This window comes from Macaca mulatta, chromosome 15 (genome assembly GCF_049350105.2).
Source record: "Macaca mulatta isolate MMU2019108-1 chromosome 15, T2T-MMU8v2.0, whole genome shotgun sequence".
Classification (NCBI taxonomy): Eukaryota; Metazoa; Chordata; class Mammalia; order Primates; family Cercopithecidae; genus Macaca; species Macaca mulatta.
The window spans coordinates 15,122,747-15,141,644 of NC_133420.1; the positions used below are offsets into that span (position 1 = coordinate 15,122,747).

Below are 18,898 nucleotides of genomic sequence, written 5' to 3' on the forward strand. Positions count from 1 at the left end.
ATGTAGCAAAAGCAGTGTTCCAAGGAAAAATTATAGCTGTAGACACCTACATTAAAAAAGAAGAAATACCTCAAATCAATAAACTACTCTTTTACCCCCAAATGGCTGTGGAATTTGTTTGCTTAATGAATAATGGTCCTGACAAAAATCAGGAACCAACACTGAGAGATTTGTAATGAAACACCAACTTTAAATATTCATGACCCCTTGATAGAAATTAGAGTTTATACAAACAAAAAAAGAAACTTTCGATATTGTCAGCCAATATAAAATGAATGTAATATGACTGACAGGTCGGCAAAAAGGCATTTATACATTTTTCTCTAACATCTGGCCATAGTTTCAGTTGCCATAATATCTTCTCTCCAGATAAAAATAGTATGCTGATTTCTATAGCAAAGATTTTCTTGTACAAAAATCAAACAATGGATAAGCCACAACCGTAAAATATATATAGGATTAAAACAACACATCAAACAGATTCTGAAACTAAATAATAACTAGGAGGAGGAGGAGGACAGAGCCCTTGCAGGGGGTTTGTTTTCATCCACTTGAATGTGTGTGGGGTTTGTCTTCTGAACCGCAAGTTCTGACTTGTCTCATAAAAGCCATTTATTCTGACCAAACTTCTAAATAAACACACAAAACACTTCTTTTTTTTTTTTTTTTTTTGGGGCGGAGTCTGGCTCTCTTGCCCAGGCTGGAGTGCAGTGGCCGGATCTCAGCTCACTGCAAGCTCCGCCTCCCGGGTTCATGCCATTCTCCTGCCTCAGCCTCCCGAGTAGCTGGGACTACAGGCACCCGCCACTTCGCCCGGCTAGTTTTTTGTATTTTTTAGTAGAGACGGGGTTTCATTGTGTTAGCCAGGATGGTCTCGATCTCCTGACCTCGTGATCCGCCCGTCTCGGCCTCCCAAAGTGCTGGGCTTACAGGCTTGAGCCACCGCGCCCGGCACAAAACACTTCTAATATTAAACATTGAAATAAATGTGGACTATACATTCGAGAAAGATTAGACTAATATTTATTAATAAGATAATAATCTACCGACTCATTCCAGTTCAGCATCGTGGATGGCCAGAATCTTTCCTGGTGCAAAAGGAAAAGATGACATCCCTTTGCAGGGTATACACTCATACACACATCCATGCTCACTCAGATTAGGACCATGTAGATACGCCAAACAACCTAACCGGCACATCTTTGGAATTGGGAAGGAAATCGCAGTACCTGGAGGAAATCCACGCAGACATGGGGAGAAGGGGCAAACTCCACACACAAAGTGACCTTGCGGCCAGGCGTGGTGGCTCATGCCTGTAATCCCAGCACTTTGGGAAGCCAAGGAGGGCGGATCACGAGGTCAGGAGTTCAAGACCAGCCTGGCCAACATGGTGAAATCCCATCTCTACTAAAAATACAAAAATTAGCTGGGCATGGTGGTGCGTGCCTGTAATCCCAGCTACTTGGGAGGCTGAGGCAGGAGAATTGCTTGAACTAGAACCTGGGAGGGGGAGGTTGCAGTGAGCTGAGAACGCACCACTGCACTACAGAGCCTGGGCTACAGAGGGAGACTGTCTCAAAAAAAACCAGAAAGTCGCCTTAGGCAGGAATGGATTTTTTTTTTTTTTTCTCATCAATGTTATAACAAAACCACATTGAACAAAATGATCTTATTAGAGAATCTGCTGTACTTAATATTGTTAAGGTGTCAATTGATTCCCCAGATGTATCTAAAAATACAATTCAATCCCTATAAAAATTCCAACTGCTTGTACTTATTTATTTGCAGAAATGGACAAGCCCAATTCTAAATATTCACATGGAACAGCAAGGGACCTTAAGTACCTAAAACAATTTTGAAAAAGAAGAACAATATTGGAGGACTCATACTTCCCAGTCTTTTTTTTTGTTTTTTAGTAGATGGAGTCTCTGTTGCCCAGGCTGGAGTGCCATGGCATAATCTCAGCTCACTGCAAACCTCGCCTCCCAGGTTCAAGCCATTCTCCTGCCTCAGTCTCCCAAGTAGCTGGAACTACGGGCACGCACCGCAAAGCCTGGCGAATTTTTGTATTTTTAGTAGAGACTAGGTTTCACCATGTTAGCCAGGCTGGTCTTGAACTCCTGATCTCAGGTGATCTGCCCACCTCAGCTTCCCAAAGTGCTGGGATTACAGGCCTGAGCCATCGCGCCCAGCCATGTTTATGGCTTCATCAGCTTTAGAAGTTTGTAATTTGTACTTATTTATTCATTCCAAATAAGTATTAATTTTCATTTCTAATTTTATATTTACAAATTCTATTACTGTGCTTCTGTTTAACATTCTACAGGTTGTGTAAGTTTCGAGCTCAACAATCCCTGAATGCACCTTGAATCAATGAGTCTCAGGACATAACGTTGAGTGTAAAAAGCAATTTGCAGAAAAATACATCCTCCATAATCCATACAGAGTTAAAAAGCATGTAAAACTTATATGTTGCTTACAGACAAAAACAAATGTGGGAAGATGACAAGGCCCACAGAGGGCTTCAGGGGCAGGAGGAAATTATGACTTTTGTGGGCTCTGGGCACACGTGACCTTCATGGCACTTTTCTCCATTAAAAAAAAAATGACAAAAATTGTATTTTATGGGCCGGGCGCGGTGGCTCAAGCCTGTAATCCCAGCACTTTGGGAGGCCGAGACGGGCGGATCACGAGGTCAGGAGATCGAGACCATCCTGGCTAACACGGTGAAACCCCGTCTCTACTAAAAAATACAAAAAAAAAAGTAGCCGGGTGAGGTGGCGGGCGCCTGTAGTCCCAGCTACTCGGGAGGCTGAGGCAGGAGAATGGCGTGAACCCGGGAGGCGGAGCTTGCAGTGAGCTGAGACCCGGCCACTGCACTCCAGCCTGGGTGGCAGAGCGAGACTCCGTCTCAAAAAAAAAAAAAAAAAAAAAAAAATTATATTTTATGGCCGGGTGCGGTGGCTCACGCCTGTAATCCCAGCACTTTGGGAGGCCGAGGCGGGCGCATCACGAGGTCAGGAGACTGAGACCATCCTGGTTAACATGGTGAAACCTCTTCTCTACTAAAAACACAAAAAATTAGTTGGGCGTGGTGGCGGCACCTGTAGTCCCAGCTACTCAGGAGGCTGAGGCAAGAGAATGGCGTGAACCCGGAAGGCGGAGCTTGCAGTGAGCCGAGATGGCGCCACTGCACTCCAGCCTGGGCGACTGAGCAAGACTCCGTCTCAAAAAAAAAAAAATTATATTTTATGACGTGTTGGTATAAAGCTGCGTTGGTATATTAGCGTTATATGGTAAAACAATTAAAATATGTTCAAAATATTTGACAGCATTAAGAATAACTAGAAAAGAGGAAAATAACGGTCAACGTGTGCTGCTCCCTGGACGGTTAAATTTGCATAACGGCTACCACGCCCTCCCAACAAGCCACGCCCCCTTCCCAGAATCTTCCTTGGCCTGGGGCCGTTCCCGCAGTGTTCCCCCGGGCTTGCTCCTCATCTTCAGTCCAGGGTTCTCCTCGGTAAGGCTGTATCGGACCCACTTTTCCCAAAAGAGGCCCATCTCGGCCTCTTTTCTTTATCACCTGGGTCACTACTAATTGTTTAATTTCCCTGTCTCCTCTATTCACTGTAAGATGGTGACGCTGCATCATCGGGGTCAGCAGTAGGCGTTACTAAAAGGGGGTAGGGGCCGGGCGTGGTGGCTCACGCCTGTAATTCCAGCACTTTGGGAGGCCACGGCGGGGCGGATCACTTGAGGTTGGGAGTTTGAGACCATCCTGGCCAACATGGTGAAACCCCGTCTCTACTAAAAACGTGAACATTAGCCGGGTGTAATCCCAGCTACTAGGGAGGCTGACGCAGGAGAATTGCTTGAACCCAGGAGGCGGAGGTTGCAGTGAGCCGAGATTGCGCCACTGCACTTTGTTATTTTACGTTTTTATTTATTTATAGACTTTTCTGAGACAGGGTCTTGCTTTGTTCCCCAGCCTGGAGTGTAGTGGCACAGTCACGGCTCGCTACAGTCCCGATCTCCTGGGCTTAATGGATCCTCCCGCCTCAGCCTCCCAAGAAGCTGGGCCCACAGGTGCTCATTTTTTTTTTTTTTTTTTTTTTTTTTTCTCCTGAGAATCTCGCTCCTTTGCCCAGGCTGGAGTGCAGTGGCGCGATCTCGGCTTATAGCAACCTCTGCCTCCCGGGTTCAAGCCATTCTCATGCCTCAGCCTGCTGAGTAGCTGGGATTACAGGCACCCGCCACCACGCCCAGGTAATTTTTTTTTATTTTCAGTACAGACGGAGTTTCACCATGTTGGTCTGCCTGGTCTCGAACTGCGGTCTCAGGTGATCCGCCCGCCTCGGCCTCCCGAAGTACTGGGATTACAGGCGTGAGCCACCGCGCCCGGTCTCGGTGGCTAAATTTTAACTTTTTTTTGTAGACACGGGTGTCTCGCTATGTTGCACAGGCCGGTCTCTCTGAACTCCGGGCTCAAGCGAGCCTCCCGCCTGGGCCTCCCAAAGCGGTGGGACTGGAAGCGGGAGCCACCGCGCCGCCGTGGGATTTACTCTGCTGTGTTGCGCATCGCGCGCGTTGTTCGCAAGACCTAAGGACTCCCTTTCTGTAGCATAAAGGATATACATATGTTCCTCCGAAATTACACGTTTCCATAATTTACATTTTAGGTCTTTAAAGCTAAAGAGAAAAATTACTTCGTCACCGTAGTACATCCGCTGAGACACCTGAAGCGTGGACAAAAGAAGAAACAGGAACGGAAATGGCCAGCGGGTAGGGGCTGACCCCACCCGCGACGCGGCTCATCCCGGAGTCGCCCCGCCCGCGGGAAGCCCGGGGCGGGGCCGAGGTCAAGGTTCCGCGGCAAACTCTCCCCGTCCACTCTGACGGGGACTCGGGATTGGTCGGGCCGCAGCCGTCCGGACGTGACGCCAGCGCCCGGCGTGGGCGGTGCACGGCGGCTGCTCTTCCCATGCCCCGCCCACTGAGGGCAGAGGAATCTGAAAGCAGCAGCCGGGGCGGGGCCTGCGGCCGGCCGACTTGGTGCGGGGGGCGGGGCCTACTCGCGGCAACGGCTGGTTGGTAGCTGCGGCTGCGGGCCCGCACTTCCGCCGGTGGCCGAGAGCAGGGCCCGGCATGGAGGTGGGCTAGAGGCCGAGGCCAGGCAGAGCGCGGTGAGGGGAGCGGCGGGCTGGAAGCTGCAGGCCGGGCGGGCGTGAGCGTAGGAGCCGCGTCGGGGAACCATCGCGGCGCGTAGGTCCCGGTGGGCGGATGTGGGAAGAGTCGGCGCGGGCTTGGCAGCTTCCCTCGGCGCGGGGGCGGGAGCACCCCTGACGGCTAGAGGCCGCCTGTTGCCTTCCTGCGCGCTGGACCCGGCCGCTGCGACCGCCTTTCCTTCCTTCCGTTGTTTACACTGCGGTCTCGTGTGAGCTGTTTTTTGATGTGGACACTGCGTAGTTTCCTTGGGACTGAGCGGGAGGTCTCGGGGTGGAAAGTGTGGGTCCCCTCCGTACCCTCGCCTGCCTCCCGCCCGAAGTCCCTCCGTTTGTTGTTTTTTCTTTTATTTTCTCTTTTTTTTTTTTTTTTTGAGACAGGGTCTCGCTCTTGTCACCCAGGCTGAAGTGCAGTGGAGCAATCACGGCTCGCTGCAACCTCGACTTCCTGGGCTCCAGCGATCCATCCTCCTCACCCCCCCCCCCCGCCCTGGGTAGCTGGGATCACAGGCGCCAGCCACCACGCCCGGCTAATTAAAAAAAAAATAATTTGTTGCAGAGACGGGGCCTGGCTGTGTTGCCCAGGCTGGGGTCAGCTACTCCAGGGACCTTCCGAGTCTTTGCGCCCAACCGGTCCCTTGGTTTGAAGGAGAGGCTGTTTCTCCCACTTGGAGGGGCTGGAGATTTTGCTGCTGGCCACAGGGCTTTGTGCGTCCTCCCCAACTTCTGGGATCTACCAATGTGCCCAGAAATTTGCATGACCCAAGTGAAACGGGGATGACTGCCTTGAGGGAAAGGAGCTCCACAAGGAGAAGGCCAAGTGTGGTATTTGATAAGTGATACAGCTGAAGATCCTAGGACTGATGTTACCTGTGCTGGCTAGTAACTTGGATTTTTGATTCAGTACCTAGCTATCCCTGTGAGGGCGGATATCCCCCTGTGGAACTGGGAGTCAGAATTGCAGTTCTGCTGTTATCTGGAAGTCCGCAGCCAAGTTGTCTAACCTATCTGGGCTTCCTCATCAGCCAGCAGTGTCTGTCTGTAATAGGATTGATACCAGGCTCAGATGAGATAAGAGTATAAATACCACTTAACAATTTTGTTTTTTGTTTTTTAATTTCAGAGATGTTCTTCTGGGGCCAGAGTCTGGGCATATATGAATGCAAATCCGTGTGTGTTCACAACTAAGCCCAGCTGAGACGATCACTTTTCTGTAGGCCATTTGCCCAGGTAATAATTTTTTTTTTTAACAGGAGTTCAGAGGGCCAAGGTAAGTGTAATGATGAAAACGTGTGCAGAGTCCTGAAGGGATGGAGAAGAAGGTCATCAGAGACAGACTGGAAGAGAGGACAGGTTGGACAGGCCCCCCAGACGTGATGACGCTCAGGGAGGGCTTGCACACTGGTTGTTATCAAATCCAGCTTTCTCTTGGAATCTTAGTGGAGTTCTTTAAAAGGGAAATAATTTTATCCACAGGATCTTTTCTACTTTTTTTTTAAGTTCCTGAGGTAAGTCTGACGTGCGTTCACAGTTAAGAACCAGGTAGAGGTAGGAGGATGGGTTTTCAAGGCAAATGGAAGAGCTTCCCTAAAGGCCGGGGGTACCAGTCACCATGAATGGTTTTAGGAAGAGCAAGTGAAAGGAGGTAAGTGTGGAGGAAAGAGATGATGTGGAAGCTGGATCATCGCGGGCCTTGTGTGTATTGAGCTCAACAATTTGAATTTTATCCAAACATTGGAGGAAGAGTCATTTGTGCTTTCGAAGTCCAGTTTGGGGCTTTGGCCTCTGGCAGCATTTTGGAGGAGGAATTGGTGGCGAACAAACAAGAGACGGATCATTTAGGCTTCTTCGGTAATCCAGGCAAATGATGAAAATGTATTGAACTAAGGCAGTGGCGGTTGCACTGAGAAGAAAGTAGAGAAGTAATTAAGGGGTAGGCTCTAGAGCTCAGAGATTACGGCTGAGGGAGAAGGAGTGTATAGGGTAATTCCTAGGTTACTGATTTGAAAATTGAACGGATGGTCATGTCATCAACAAGGGAATATAGAACAAATAACAGATTTAAGGGAAGGACTTCGTTGGGTTCTGGTCATGTTTACTTTGAGGTGCCCCTCAGACACCTGAGTAGAGATACACTGTATGCAGTTGGATATTGAATGCATCTGTCTGGAGTTCTAGGCTAGGCTGTCAGTTATTGAGTAGGTGGAACACAGCGCATCATTGCATTAAGTTTTTTTTTTTTTTTTTTGAGATGGAGTCTTGCTCTGTCGCCAGGTTGGAGTGCAGTGGCGCCATCTTGGCTCACTGCAACCTCCGCCTCCCGGGTTCAAGCAATTCTGCCTCAGCCTCCCCAGTAGCTGGGACTACAGGTGCGTGCCACCATGCCCAGCTAATTTTTGTATTTTTAGTAGAGACGGGGTTTCACCATATTGGCCAGGATGGCCTCGATCTCTTGATCTCAAGTTCCTGCCCGCCTCAGCCTCCCAAAGTGCCGGGATTACAGGCGTGAGCCACCACACCCTACCTGCATTAAGTTTTACAATACATTCTCAGTCTTTGGGCAGCTTCAATCTAGGCAGTAGTTGAAGCAGTGGTTTGAAGTAGGTCACCCAGAAAGAGAGTACTGAGTGAAGAGGTGAGAATTCTCAGGACAAGCCTTCGAAAACTTTAGTATTTATATGAGTAACAAAGGCAGGGGTAATTATGAAGGAGAGTGGGTAGAAGTGGTGTCCAAAAAATGGTGTGTTGTAGGTAAGGAAAGCGTGTGCAGCGTTTTCATATGCTTTAGCAGAGTCAAGTAAGGAACCTGTTGGATTGGTAATGTAGAGAGTGTTAGGGACTTAAAATTCAGTGGAGTGTAAGGGTAGAAGCCAGAGTGCAAAGGAGCTGAAGTGGGAGGTAGTGAATCTAAACTTCCGGATGTTTAGCTGAGAAGTGTATTTGAAGTTTCTGGCCTAAGGATAAGTCTGTAGAAAGTTACAGTTATACCTATGGTGAAGCATCCTATATTTTTGGTTTTGACACATTACCTCTCTTTTTGGTGGGTGCTCAGAGAGTTGCTTTAATTTTGGTTTTGCAGCTTGAGCATTGTCTGGACACACCCATTTGTCATTCAGTAATGATTCCAAGCGGTTACAGTCTGATGAAACTAACAAAATAGACCTCAAGAAGAACTGAGTTGTACAAAAACTTAACAGGATTCACAGTAGTTTAGAAGCAATTATTTTCTCCCTAAAAGACAAAATATGCCCTATTGAGATTTCCTGGGCTTAGCCATTAGGCTAGTGATGATTTTAAGTTTGAAGACAAAACCACACACACAGCCTTTTGAAGAAGAACTACGGAAGCGTATGTTCTCTTGGTGTGCTCTGCAGCAGTGTTCTCCATTATCTTCTAGATGCCACGACACTCACCTATTTTGGTAGTAACTCCCATATGCTTCGAGAAAATTTAGTCTTGCTTTTTCCGTTGTGGAAATAGGCTCTTTTTCTGAGTGAAATAAAAAGCAAATTCTGTAATTTTCTTAATAGAAGGTTTCTTTTGTTGTCTCCTTTGTTAGTAAAGTACACAACATTAAGAGTTTCAAGTAAGGTAAGTGGGAAAAGAAGTACGCAATGTTTTATTTGCATGGTAGTCCCACTTAAGTTTTTTAGATCTTAAATTGACTGCAGTCTGTTAGCTGCTGAGGTCATGCTTAAAACGATGTTTGAGAAACCTCCTTGAAGTTTCACTTTCTGTTCTTACGTCTTCTAAGTTTGCTTTCCATGTCAAACTAGGTCGCCAGAAAAAAACCAGCTTCTGCAAGCTGTTAACTTACTAGTAGTATGATATTAGCCTCTTAGGTATAAGTAATTCTTCTTCTTTTGAATAAAACAGTTTTAAATTCTGCAGAAATATATTGAAGATCTTATCCCATGTTACTTGGCATTTCCTGGTTTGCAGTGCCCCTGTACTAGGACGCCTTAATAAAATGTAATTGAGAGTTAGTGTCAGGAAAGGGTGGTGCTATGCAGCTATCACTGCATACTCTTTTTCTCCCCAACTTCGATGAGAACTGTAACTCATGTTACCCTTTTCGTCTGCTTTCCGGAAGCTCCTAATGTAGAACTTAGTGAAATTAAATTCCTTCTAAAGAAGTTTTGATTTTGTTTTTTGAAATCTCATTTTTAAATGTCCTTTTGTGTATGTACTTTAATGTTGAAAGCTACCCTGAATTTTTTTTAGAACCATGAAGAAAGCATACCCCTTCAAATGCATAAGTAAAAGTAATATTTAATAAATTTTGAGAAATCAATTCATATGACAATGTATTTGCTTATGCATTTCTAAATAATTATTTAATTGTGGGTATAAGAAGAAATTAAAGAATTTTTAGAAATCACTGTATTTTAGGAACTAGCTTTATGCCACAGAAGCCTCAGCAGCCAAGCCTATTTTCTGTTGAGATGTTTTATTTTTCCTGTTGGTAAAGATTATGTATTCTTTTTTTTTTTTTTTTTTTTTTTTTTTGAGATGAAGTCTCACTCTGTCGCCCAGGCTGGAGTGCAGTGGCGAGATCTCGGCTCACTGCAAGCTCCGCCTCCCGGGTTCATGCCATTCTCCTGCCTCAGCCTCCTGAGTAGCTGGGACTACAGGTGCCCGCCACTTCGCCCAGCTAGTTTTTTGTATTTTTTAGTAGAGACGGGGTTTCACTGGGTTAGCCAGGATGGTCTCGATCTCCTGACCTCGTGATCCGCCCGTCTCGGCCTCCCAAAGTGCTGGGATTACAGGCTTGAGCCACCGCGCCCGGTCAAGATTATGTATTCTTAAGTTTAGGGTGATGGTGATACTCAAAAATCTCACACTGCCATGTTTCCCTTCCCACATACCCGATGTCTTCACTTAGGTTTTTTTTTTTTGGAGACAGAATTTCACTCTGTCACCCAGGCTGGAGTGCAGTGGCGCAGTCTTGGCTCACTGCAACCTCGGCCTCCCAGGTTCAAGCGATACTCCTGCCTCAGCCTCCCGAGTAGCGGAATTGCAGATGCGCACCAACAGCTAATTTTTGTATTTTTTTTTAGTAGTGACAGGGTTTCACCATGTTGGCCAGGCTGGTCTCGCACTGCTGACCTCAAGCAAGGCCACCTCGGCCTCCCAAAGTGCTGGGATTGCAGGTGTGAGCCACCGCCTTACTTAGGTGTTTTAACCTCCTTCTAACCTTCTTTCTCCCTGAATGGAGAGTTTTTAAACATTTTTAAAAACTGCCCTCCTGTGAATTTTAATACTACCAATATATTGTGTCTTTCTTTATGTACTGTCTGTTTATCTGAGCTTTATATCTGAAAGAGGAGGACTTTTTCACGTCCCACTAACTAGTTTTAGATCTCTCTGAGGGTGACATCACTCCTGGTGAGGATGCATGAGCTAGGTCCTTTCAATTTATGAAATGAACTTAAGTTCATACTTGGTAACTTTTTTCCCCACTCCAAAATCTGTACTTTGAAAATGTTGATAAGTCTGGGTCTCTGTATATTTTCTGTCAGTACTGTGTAGTTTTGAGCCTTCTCTGTAGCACAACTTTATGTTGCCTTATGATACTTACTCCTTTTAAAATGCTTTCATTTTTCTGAATTTTTCATATGTCAACAATGGAAGGGTTTTTTTTTAGTTTAGTGAGTTCAGTGATTGATCAGCCAGCCAGCAGAAGATTTGGGCTTTAGTGACACATTTTAAATTGAAACCAGGGTCACAAGTTGGAAGTGTACCTGTTCTTGACACACAGACGGTCTGAAGTTGGTTTTCTTCTTGATGTTGTTTTCTTCTTGATGTCGTCTTTTCTGGCTGTAGGTACAGAATGAGCACATGTTGTTGGTGTACTCCAGGTGGTGGTTCCACCGTTGACTTCCTAAAGCGCTATGCTTCCAACACTCCATCCAGTGAATTTCAAACAGCTGACGAAGATCTCTGCTACTGCTTAGAGTGTGTGGCAGAATACCACAAAGCAAGAGATGAATTGCCATTCTTGCATGAGGTAATTTATATCAGATGGGCAATATTTTTCAGAGCGTGACAGCTAGGAAGATAATAAGTTTGAACTCTGTTGGATATTCAGAGAAATGATGATACGATTGCAACTTTGTGGGGGTTTTTTTGTTTGTTTTTATTGTTAGAGATGGAGTCTCTCACTCAGACTGGAGTGCAGTGGAGCGATTATACATATATCATTTTACACATTCGAGTATATTCTTAGGACAAATTCCTGAAAGTGAAAGTGCTGCTCATGATTTTCCATGGGCCACATGGGTTTTCATAGTTTGTTTTGCTAAGTTTTGGAGACAAGGTCTTTGCTCTGTTGCCGAGGCTGGAAGTGCAGTGGTGAGATCACGGTTCACTGCAGCCTCAGCCTTCTTGACTCAAGCCATCCTCCCATCTCATCCTCCTGAGTAGTTGGGACTACAGGCGTGTGCCACCATGCTGTGCTAATTTTTAAAATTTTTTTGTAGAGACGAGGTCTTACTATTTTGCCCAGGCTGGTCCTGAACTCCTGAGCTCAAGTGATCCTCCCGCCTTGGCCCCCCAGTGTTGGAATTACAGGCATGAGCCACCATTCCTGGCTGACTTTGAAGGCTAATATAAGTCAAGTACCTAACTCATTGCCTGGTACATAGTAGGTGCTGAGTAAATGTTTATCACTGATGGAATTGAAACCTGGATCAGAATTTTATGATCTGTCACTTTTGGTCACATTGGTATAAAATAATTTAATGAAATAGAGTCATTGGGAGGGGATTTGTTTCATGATTTTTTGGTCAGTGCTATAATACATGCGTATATCTGAATGGCCTGGGTTTTTGTTATTGGTTTTTCCTTTTTTTTTCTTTTTGAGACAGAGTCTCACTCTGTTGCCCAGGCTGGAGTGCAGTTGTGCGATCTTGGCTCACTTCATCCTCTGCCTCCCGGGTGGGTTCAAGTGATTCTCCTGCCTCAGCCTCCCGAGTAGCTGGGACTACAGGCACGTGCCACCACAGCCGGCTAATTTTTTTATTTTTAGTAGAGATGGGGTTTTACTATGTTGACCCAGCTGATCTCAAACTCCTGACCTCAGGTGATCTGCCCACCTCGGCTTCCCAAAGTGCTGGGATTACAGCTGTGAGCCACTGCGCCCGGCCAGGGGTTTTTTTTTTTTTAAATGGTGGTAATAACTTCTTTTTTTTTCTTTTTTTAATGGGCAAATGGCATAAACCTCTAAGGGCAAGCATATTTTCCAGTCATAATAACCAAAGTGAAAGATACAATTCTAAATATTTGGCTTTGAATATTTGGTTTATTTATTTGATGAAAAACAGAACGTAGACCTTAGAGATATGTGCAGTATATAGAGGAGAGGATGATTACTAATGGATTGGTGTTGAGAAACGTGCATTTTGTAAGGTTTTCTAATTATGAAGCTATCCAGAGTCTTTATACTACAAGCTGCGCTAAGGTAGTTAGCTATGGCTAGAACGTAGAAGGGAAGACGTAGAAGGGCCTCGGTTTTGCGTTTAACAGCTTCTCTCTCTTTTTTTTTTTTTTTTTTTTGAAGATAGTTGATAGGGATGTTGAGATATTTATAGAAAAATTCTACAGGAGAAGTGTTTAAGGCCTGGCGCTGTGGCTTATGCCTGTAATCCCAGCACTTTGGGAGGCCGAGGCAGGCAGATCATGAGGTCAGCAATTCGAGACCAGCCTGGCCAACATGGTGAAACTCCGTCTCTACTAAAAATACAAAAATTAGCCAGGTGCAGTGACGGGCGCCTATAATCCCAGCTACTCAGGAGGCTGAAGTAGGAGGCCAAGGTTGAGGTCAGCTGAAACCACATCATTGCACTCCAGCCTGGGCGACAGGGCAAGACTCTGTCTCAAAAAAAAAATTTGTTCAAACATCCCATACTACTTTTTGTTTTCTTGTTGTTTTTTTTTTGTTTGTTTGGTTTTTTGTTTGAGACGGAGTTGAGCTGTTGTCGACCAGGCTGGAGTGCAATGGCGCGATCTCTGCTCACTGCAACCTCTGCCTCCCTGGTTCAAGCGATTCTCCTGCTTCAGCCACCCGAGTATGGGATTACAGGCATGCACCACCACGTCTGGCTATTTTTGTATTTTTAGTACAGACGAGGTTCCTCCATGTTGGTCAGTGTGGTCCCGAACTCCTGACCTCAGGTGATCTGCCCACCTCACCCCCTCAAAGTGCTGGGATTACAGGCGTGAGCCACCGCACCTGGCCTGTTTTCTTTTTCTCTTAGAGACAGGGTGTCCCTCTGTCATTCAGGCTGGAGTACGGTGGCACAATCATAGCTCGCTGTAGCTTCAGATTCTTGGGCTCAAGTGATCCTTCTGCCTTAGCCTCCAGAGTAGCTGGGACTGTAGGCATGCACCACACCTAGGTAATTTTTCTATAATTTTTTTTTGTTGTTGTTAGTGACAGGTCTTTCTTTGCTACCCAGACTGGTCTCGAACTCCTGGCCTAAAACAGTCCTCCTACCGCAGCCTTCCAAAATGCTGGGATTACAGGTGTGAGCCACTGTGCCTGGCCAGCATCTCATACTGTGTATACTCATTTTTCATAAAAGTGGCCACATTTTTTTTTTTTTTTTTTTTTTTGAGACGGAGTCTCGCTCTGTTGCCCAGGCTGGAGTGCAGTGGCGCGATCTCGGCTCACTGCAAGCTCCACCTCCCGGGTTCACGCCATTCTCCTGCCTCAGCCTCCCGAGTAGCTGGGACTACAGGCGCCCACAACCGCGCCCGGCTAATTTTTTGTATTTTTAGTAGAGACGGTGTTTCACCGTGGTCTCGATCTCCTGACCTTGTGATCCGCCCGCCTCGGCCTCCCAAAGTGCTGGGATTACAGGCGTGAGCCACCGCGCCCGGCCTAAAAGTGGCCACATTTAAATAGTTTTCTTTCAATCTAAAATACAGTCTCTAATACTTTACATTTCAGAATTTTTGTACTTAGGAAAAGGCTTTCTGGATGATCACATTCAGTGTATTTTGTTGATGATAAGACATAACGCACACTGCCCATTTATTTTCCTTCAGGTTTTATGGGAATTGGAAACTTTACGTCTGATAAATCACTTTGAAAAATCCATGAAGGCAGAAATTGGAGATGATGATGAGTTATATATAGTAGACAACAATGGAGAGATGCCACTGTTTGACATCACTGGACAAGACTTTGAAAATAAGCTTCGAGTTCCTCTTCTTGAAATACTGAAATATCCTTATTTGCTTCTACATGAACGTGTTAGTGAGTATCTTGATGGTTCCTCAAGTTATTTCAGTTTTATTATTTTAGTGTCATAAGAATTTAGGCTTATTGCAAATTTGTTTGCTAAACTTAGGATAAATAATTAGGACTTCATTTTTTCCCAGCATTTTTGATTTTTTGAGTTCAAACACAGAATATCTGTTTTTAGGGGCATAGTTCAAACTTACCTTGTTCAGAGGGCAACTGAAGTTTTTTTTTTTTTTTTTAGAGACAGGGTCTTGCTCTGTCTCCTAGGCTGAAGTGCAGTGGCGCAGTCATGGCACCCTGCAGCCTCTACCTCCTGGGCTCAAGTAATATTCCTGCCTGAGCCTTGTGGGTAGCTGGGAGTACAGGTGTGTGCCATTGCGTCCAGCTAATTTTATGTTGTATCTATTGTAGAGATGAAGTTTAACTGTGTTGCCCAGGCTGATGTTGAACTCCTGGGCTCAAGCAGTCCTCCCACCTCAGCTTCGCAAATTGCTGGGATTATAAGGCTGAGCCACTATGCCTGGCTCCCAGCATTTTGTTGTGAAATTTTTTTTAACATAGAAAAATAAATTATAGAGTGAACAGCATATACGCATCACATAGATTATACGGTTGTTAACATTTTGCTATATTTGCTTTATTACGTATCTGTTCATCTATTTGTTCAATTATTAATAATTTTCATTCTTGCTGGGCATGGTGGCTCACACCTGTAATCCAAACACTTTGGGAGGCTGAGGCGGGCGGATCACCTGAGGTCAGGAGTTTGAGACCAGCCTTGCTAACATAGTGAAACCCCATCTCTACTAAAAATAGAAAAATTAGCCAGGTGTGGTGGCAGGCACCTGTAATCCCAGCTACTCAGGAGGCTGAGGCAGGAGAATCACTTGAACCTGAAAGGCGGAGGTTGCAGTGAAGCAAGATTGTGCCACTGCACTCCAGCTTGGGTGACAGAGGGAGACTCTGTCTTAAAAAATAGTAATAATAATTTCCATTCTTGTAATTTATCTGTGGCGGGGTTCTCAGCCTTGCACTGGTGACATTTTGGATAATCCTTTGCTGTGGGGCTCTGCCATCCATTGTGGGATGTGTAGCAGCATCCCTGGCCTCTGTCTACTAAATGCCGGTAGCACTCCCTATCTCCTTTGTGACAACCAAAAATATCTCCAGACGTTGCTGAATATCCCTTTTGGGGGGTAAGGTATAAAATCACCCCTGGTTGGGAAATGCTATTCTGTAGTAATTTTCGTTAACCACCATGGCATGGCTTATTATAGCTGTCTAGATTTTGGTTGTTGATATTTGTAGTTCATAATATGAATCTCTTGAAAGCAAAGACGTTTCCCTAACCTATCAAATCTAACAATACCTTTTTTTTTTTTTTTTTAAAGAGTCTCACTGTCACCCAGGCTGGAGTGCAATGGCACGATCTTGGCTCATGACACCCTCTGCCTCCTGGATTTAAGCGATTCTCCTGCCTCAGCCTCCTGAGTAGCTGGGATTACAGGCGCCTGCCACTACACCTGGCTAATTTTTTGTATTTTTAGTAGAGACAAGGTTTCGCCATGTTGGCCAGGCTAGTCTCAATCTGCTGACCTCAAGCGATCTGCCCACCTCGGTCTCCTAAAGCGCTGAGATTATAGGTGTGAGCCAGCAGGCCTGGCCCAAAATAACAATACTAAAATCTAGTTCATTTTCATATTTTCCCAATAGTTGCAAAATGTGTTTTTGGCTGATTTGCTTAAATTAGAATCTAGTCAGGGACCACACAGTACATTTGGTACATAGTTCTTTTAATTCAAAACAGTCCTTCTCAGCCTCGGCAGCATAGCAATACCCTCCCTCCCCCATCTCTACGAAAAATAAAATTCAGCTGGATGTGATGGCACGTGCCTGTATTCCTAGGTACCCAGGAGGCTAAGGTGAGAGGATCATTTGTGCCCAGGAGGTTGAGCCTGTGGTGAGCCATGAGCACACCACTGTACTTCATTCTGGGCAACAGCGCAAGACCCTGTCTCTACAAAACCCAAAAACAATCTTTGTTGATCCTTGAACTGTGCAGATCCTGTCATACATGGATCTTTTTTCAACCCAAGTGGAATCAAAAATACAGTATTTATGGGTTACAAAACCCGCTTCTCTGGAGGGTCGACTTTAGGTATATGCTGGTTTCTCAGGGCCAACTGCAGGACTCAGCTGTGTGTGGATTTTGGTACCCTGGAACCAAACCCCTGCACATGCCAACTGTGTTTGTACAGAAACCAACTTGTGCCCTCATCTTTTTTTTGGCCATGAGTCTGACTTGTTGGGGGAGGCCATATATTTGCCGTGTAGAATAACACACTTTATGGATTTTTCTGATTTCTTTCCTGTACTGTTATTTATCTTGTTTACTTACTGTATTTTCAGTAAACTGAAAAGTAGATCTAAAAGTGCGAGTCAGTTTTGTCTAAACCAATAAATTCGAAGTAACTAGATTTGAAAATTCTAAGATTTTTTTCAAATATTAAAGAATATCCACAAAAGTATATGTTTGATTTTTTTTTTTTTTTTGCAAATCAAACACATTTGTGTAACCAGCATCCAGATCAAAAATCAAAACATTATCAACATCCCAGGAGCACCCTTCGTGCTTTTCTATCATTGTGCCTCCCATCCTCAAAGCCAGCCAGTGCCACTAGTGAAAAAACTATATTATTGGAAATAAAAAATGATAATTTTTTTTGAAATTTTACAGTTAAAGTTGATTCATGTAAAAGGGTAAATGGATTGTTCAGTAAATGAGAATGGGACAGCTAGTTGCTTAGGGGTAAAGCTGACTTTGTTCCTTATTTTTGTGTCAGATAAAGTCTAGGTGGATCAAAACATAAAATACAAATGGAATTGGACTTACAACCGTATGGTTACAGGTCCTTTATACATTCCCTATGGAGATAATTATAAGTGTAAATAAAGAGATACAATCTTTTTTTTTTTTTTTTTTGGAGACAGTTTTGTTCTTGTTGCTTAGGCTGGAGTGCAATGGCACGATCTTGGCTCACCGCAACCTCCACCTCCTGGGTTCAAGTGATTCTCCCGCCTCAGCCTCCTGAGTAGCTGGGATTACAGGCATGCGCCACCATGCCTGGCTAATTTTGTATTTTTAGTAGAGACGGGGTTTCTGCATGTTGGTCAGTCGAACTACTGACCTCAGGTGATCTGCCCACCTTGGCCTCCCAAAGTGCTGGGATTACAGGCGTGAGCCACCACGCCTGGCAAAAAAGGGATCTATTCTAATAAGGTCAGAATAATTTCCAAGAACACGCTATGACCAACTGATTTAGCCTGTCAAATAGTTACATATTATTCCTGCATTTACAATATAAGCATTTTTATGCCTCAATTTGGGGGAAAAAAGCAAATTTTTATTTATTTACAGAATAAACCAAGGAACCTAATTTAGGTAATCTTGATAAGATGATAAGATTTATATATTTTACTTATTTTTTTCCTTTTAGACGAGTTATGTGTTGAAGCACTTTGTCGGATGGAACAAGCCAATTGCTCCTTTCAGGTGTTTGACAAACATCCAGGGATCTATTTGTTTTTGGTCCATCCCAATGATATGGTGAGTATGAGTGTTGGGTGGTAGAAGGATATATTGTACTTTTGTACCTATAGATAGCTATAGTAGAGGTTTTTGGTGCAGATTTTGTTTAAAATGTTTGCTAAAATTTTTCTTGTTTTAAAATTTACTACAGTTAAGTAGAGGTTGCTGTGTGGTCAAAGAAGAGGGGATCTGAGAGGATAGGGGATACTTACCGACAGGTGATAATTCAGCTTAAAAGGCAAACGAGGCCGGGCACGGTGGCTCACACCTGTAATCCCAGCACTTTGGGAGGCTGAGGTGGGCGGATCAGAAGGTCAGGAGATCAAGACCATCCTGGCTAACACGATGAAACCCGTCTCTACTAAAAATACAAAAAAATTAGCCGGGCGTGGTGGCGGGCGCCTGTAGTCCCAGCTACTCAGGAGGCTGAGGCAGGAGAATGGCGTGAACCGGGGAGGCAGAGCTTGCAGTGAGCCGAGATTGCACCACTGCAGTCCAGCCTGGGCAACAGAGTGAGACTCCATCTCAAAAAAAAAGACGGGTGGAAATAACTTGATGTTCTTTCACTGTGTTGAATTGAACTCAAGAAGATCTCTTCTCTTGACTTCTCACCTGCTTGTCCCACTGCAAACACGTGGAGATACTGGCTAAAACATTTGAAAAGTTATTTTCTCATAGATGAGAATTAAAACAAGGGAAGGTAGGGACGGAGACTAGGAAATTCTGGTGCTAGAAGTGAAGAAGGACAAAAGCCAGAACAGTGAGCGGGAATAGAAGCAGGTAGCATTGAAACCTGACATAGCCCTATGGCTAAGGTTTGAGATCTTGTCACCT

General features: G+C 44.9%; 2 protein-coding genes across 17 annotated transcripts in view; one reads left to right on the top strand and one right to left on the bottom strand.

Annotated features, from left to right (window-relative positions):
* Nucleotides 1-1,612: 1,612 nt before the first annotated feature.
* On the bottom strand, nt 1,613-7,251 carry LOC144334777 (uncharacterized). The gene is made up of 5 exons (XM_077966407.1): nt 7,225-7,251; nt 5,835-5,958; nt 4,416-5,318; nt 2,970-3,706; nt 1,613-2,649 (listed from the first exon to the last, which is right to left on the bottom strand). Exons 1-3 carry the CDS (start codon nt 7,249-7,251, stop codon nt 4,714-4,716), a joined length of 756 nt encoding a protein of 251 aa, XP_077822533.1. The 3' UTR covers nt 1,613-2,649; nt 2,970-3,706; nt 4,416-4,713.
* Nucleotides 5,117-18,898, top strand: part of SETX (senataxin) — a 101,213-nt gene continuing 87,431 nt past the window's right edge. For 6 of the 16 annotated variants that reach the window (XM_028834686.2, XM_015116503.3, XM_015116511.3 and 3 more), the window contains exons 1-5: nt 5,117-5,186; nt 6,349-6,455; nt 11,052-11,235; nt 14,277-14,487; nt 17,973-18,082. In XM_028834686.2, coding sequence (XP_028690519.2) covers nt 11,059-11,235; nt 14,277-14,487; nt 17,973-18,082 — 498 coding nt within the window. In that variant the 5' untranslated portion in view covers nt 5,117-5,186; nt 6,349-6,455; nt 11,052-11,058. Of the gene's footprint in view, nt 5,509-6,348; nt 6,456-11,051; nt 11,236-14,276; nt 14,488-17,972; nt 18,083-18,898 lie in introns of all 16 variants that reach the window. The other 10 variants (XM_028834692.2, XM_028834694.2, XM_077967263.1 and 7 more) reach the window with 4 other exon arrangements.

What these genes read in the sequence shown, in the direction of transcription:
- LOC144334777 (XM_077966407.1), bottom strand. Translation starts at nt 7,251, where the DNA reads ATGACCATCCGTTCAATTTTCAAATCA. An exon ending in TCCGTTCAATTTTCAAATCA is followed by an intron (nt 5,959 to 7,224) that starts GTAACCTAGGAA and finishes GCACATTGGTAG; the next exon opens with ATCCCAGAAGTTGGGGAGGA. An exon ending in TGGGCGCAAAGACTCGGAAG is followed by an intron (nt 5,319 to 5,834) that starts GTCCCTGGAGTA and finishes CCCCGCGCCGAG; the next exon opens with GGAAGCTGCCAAGCCCGCGC.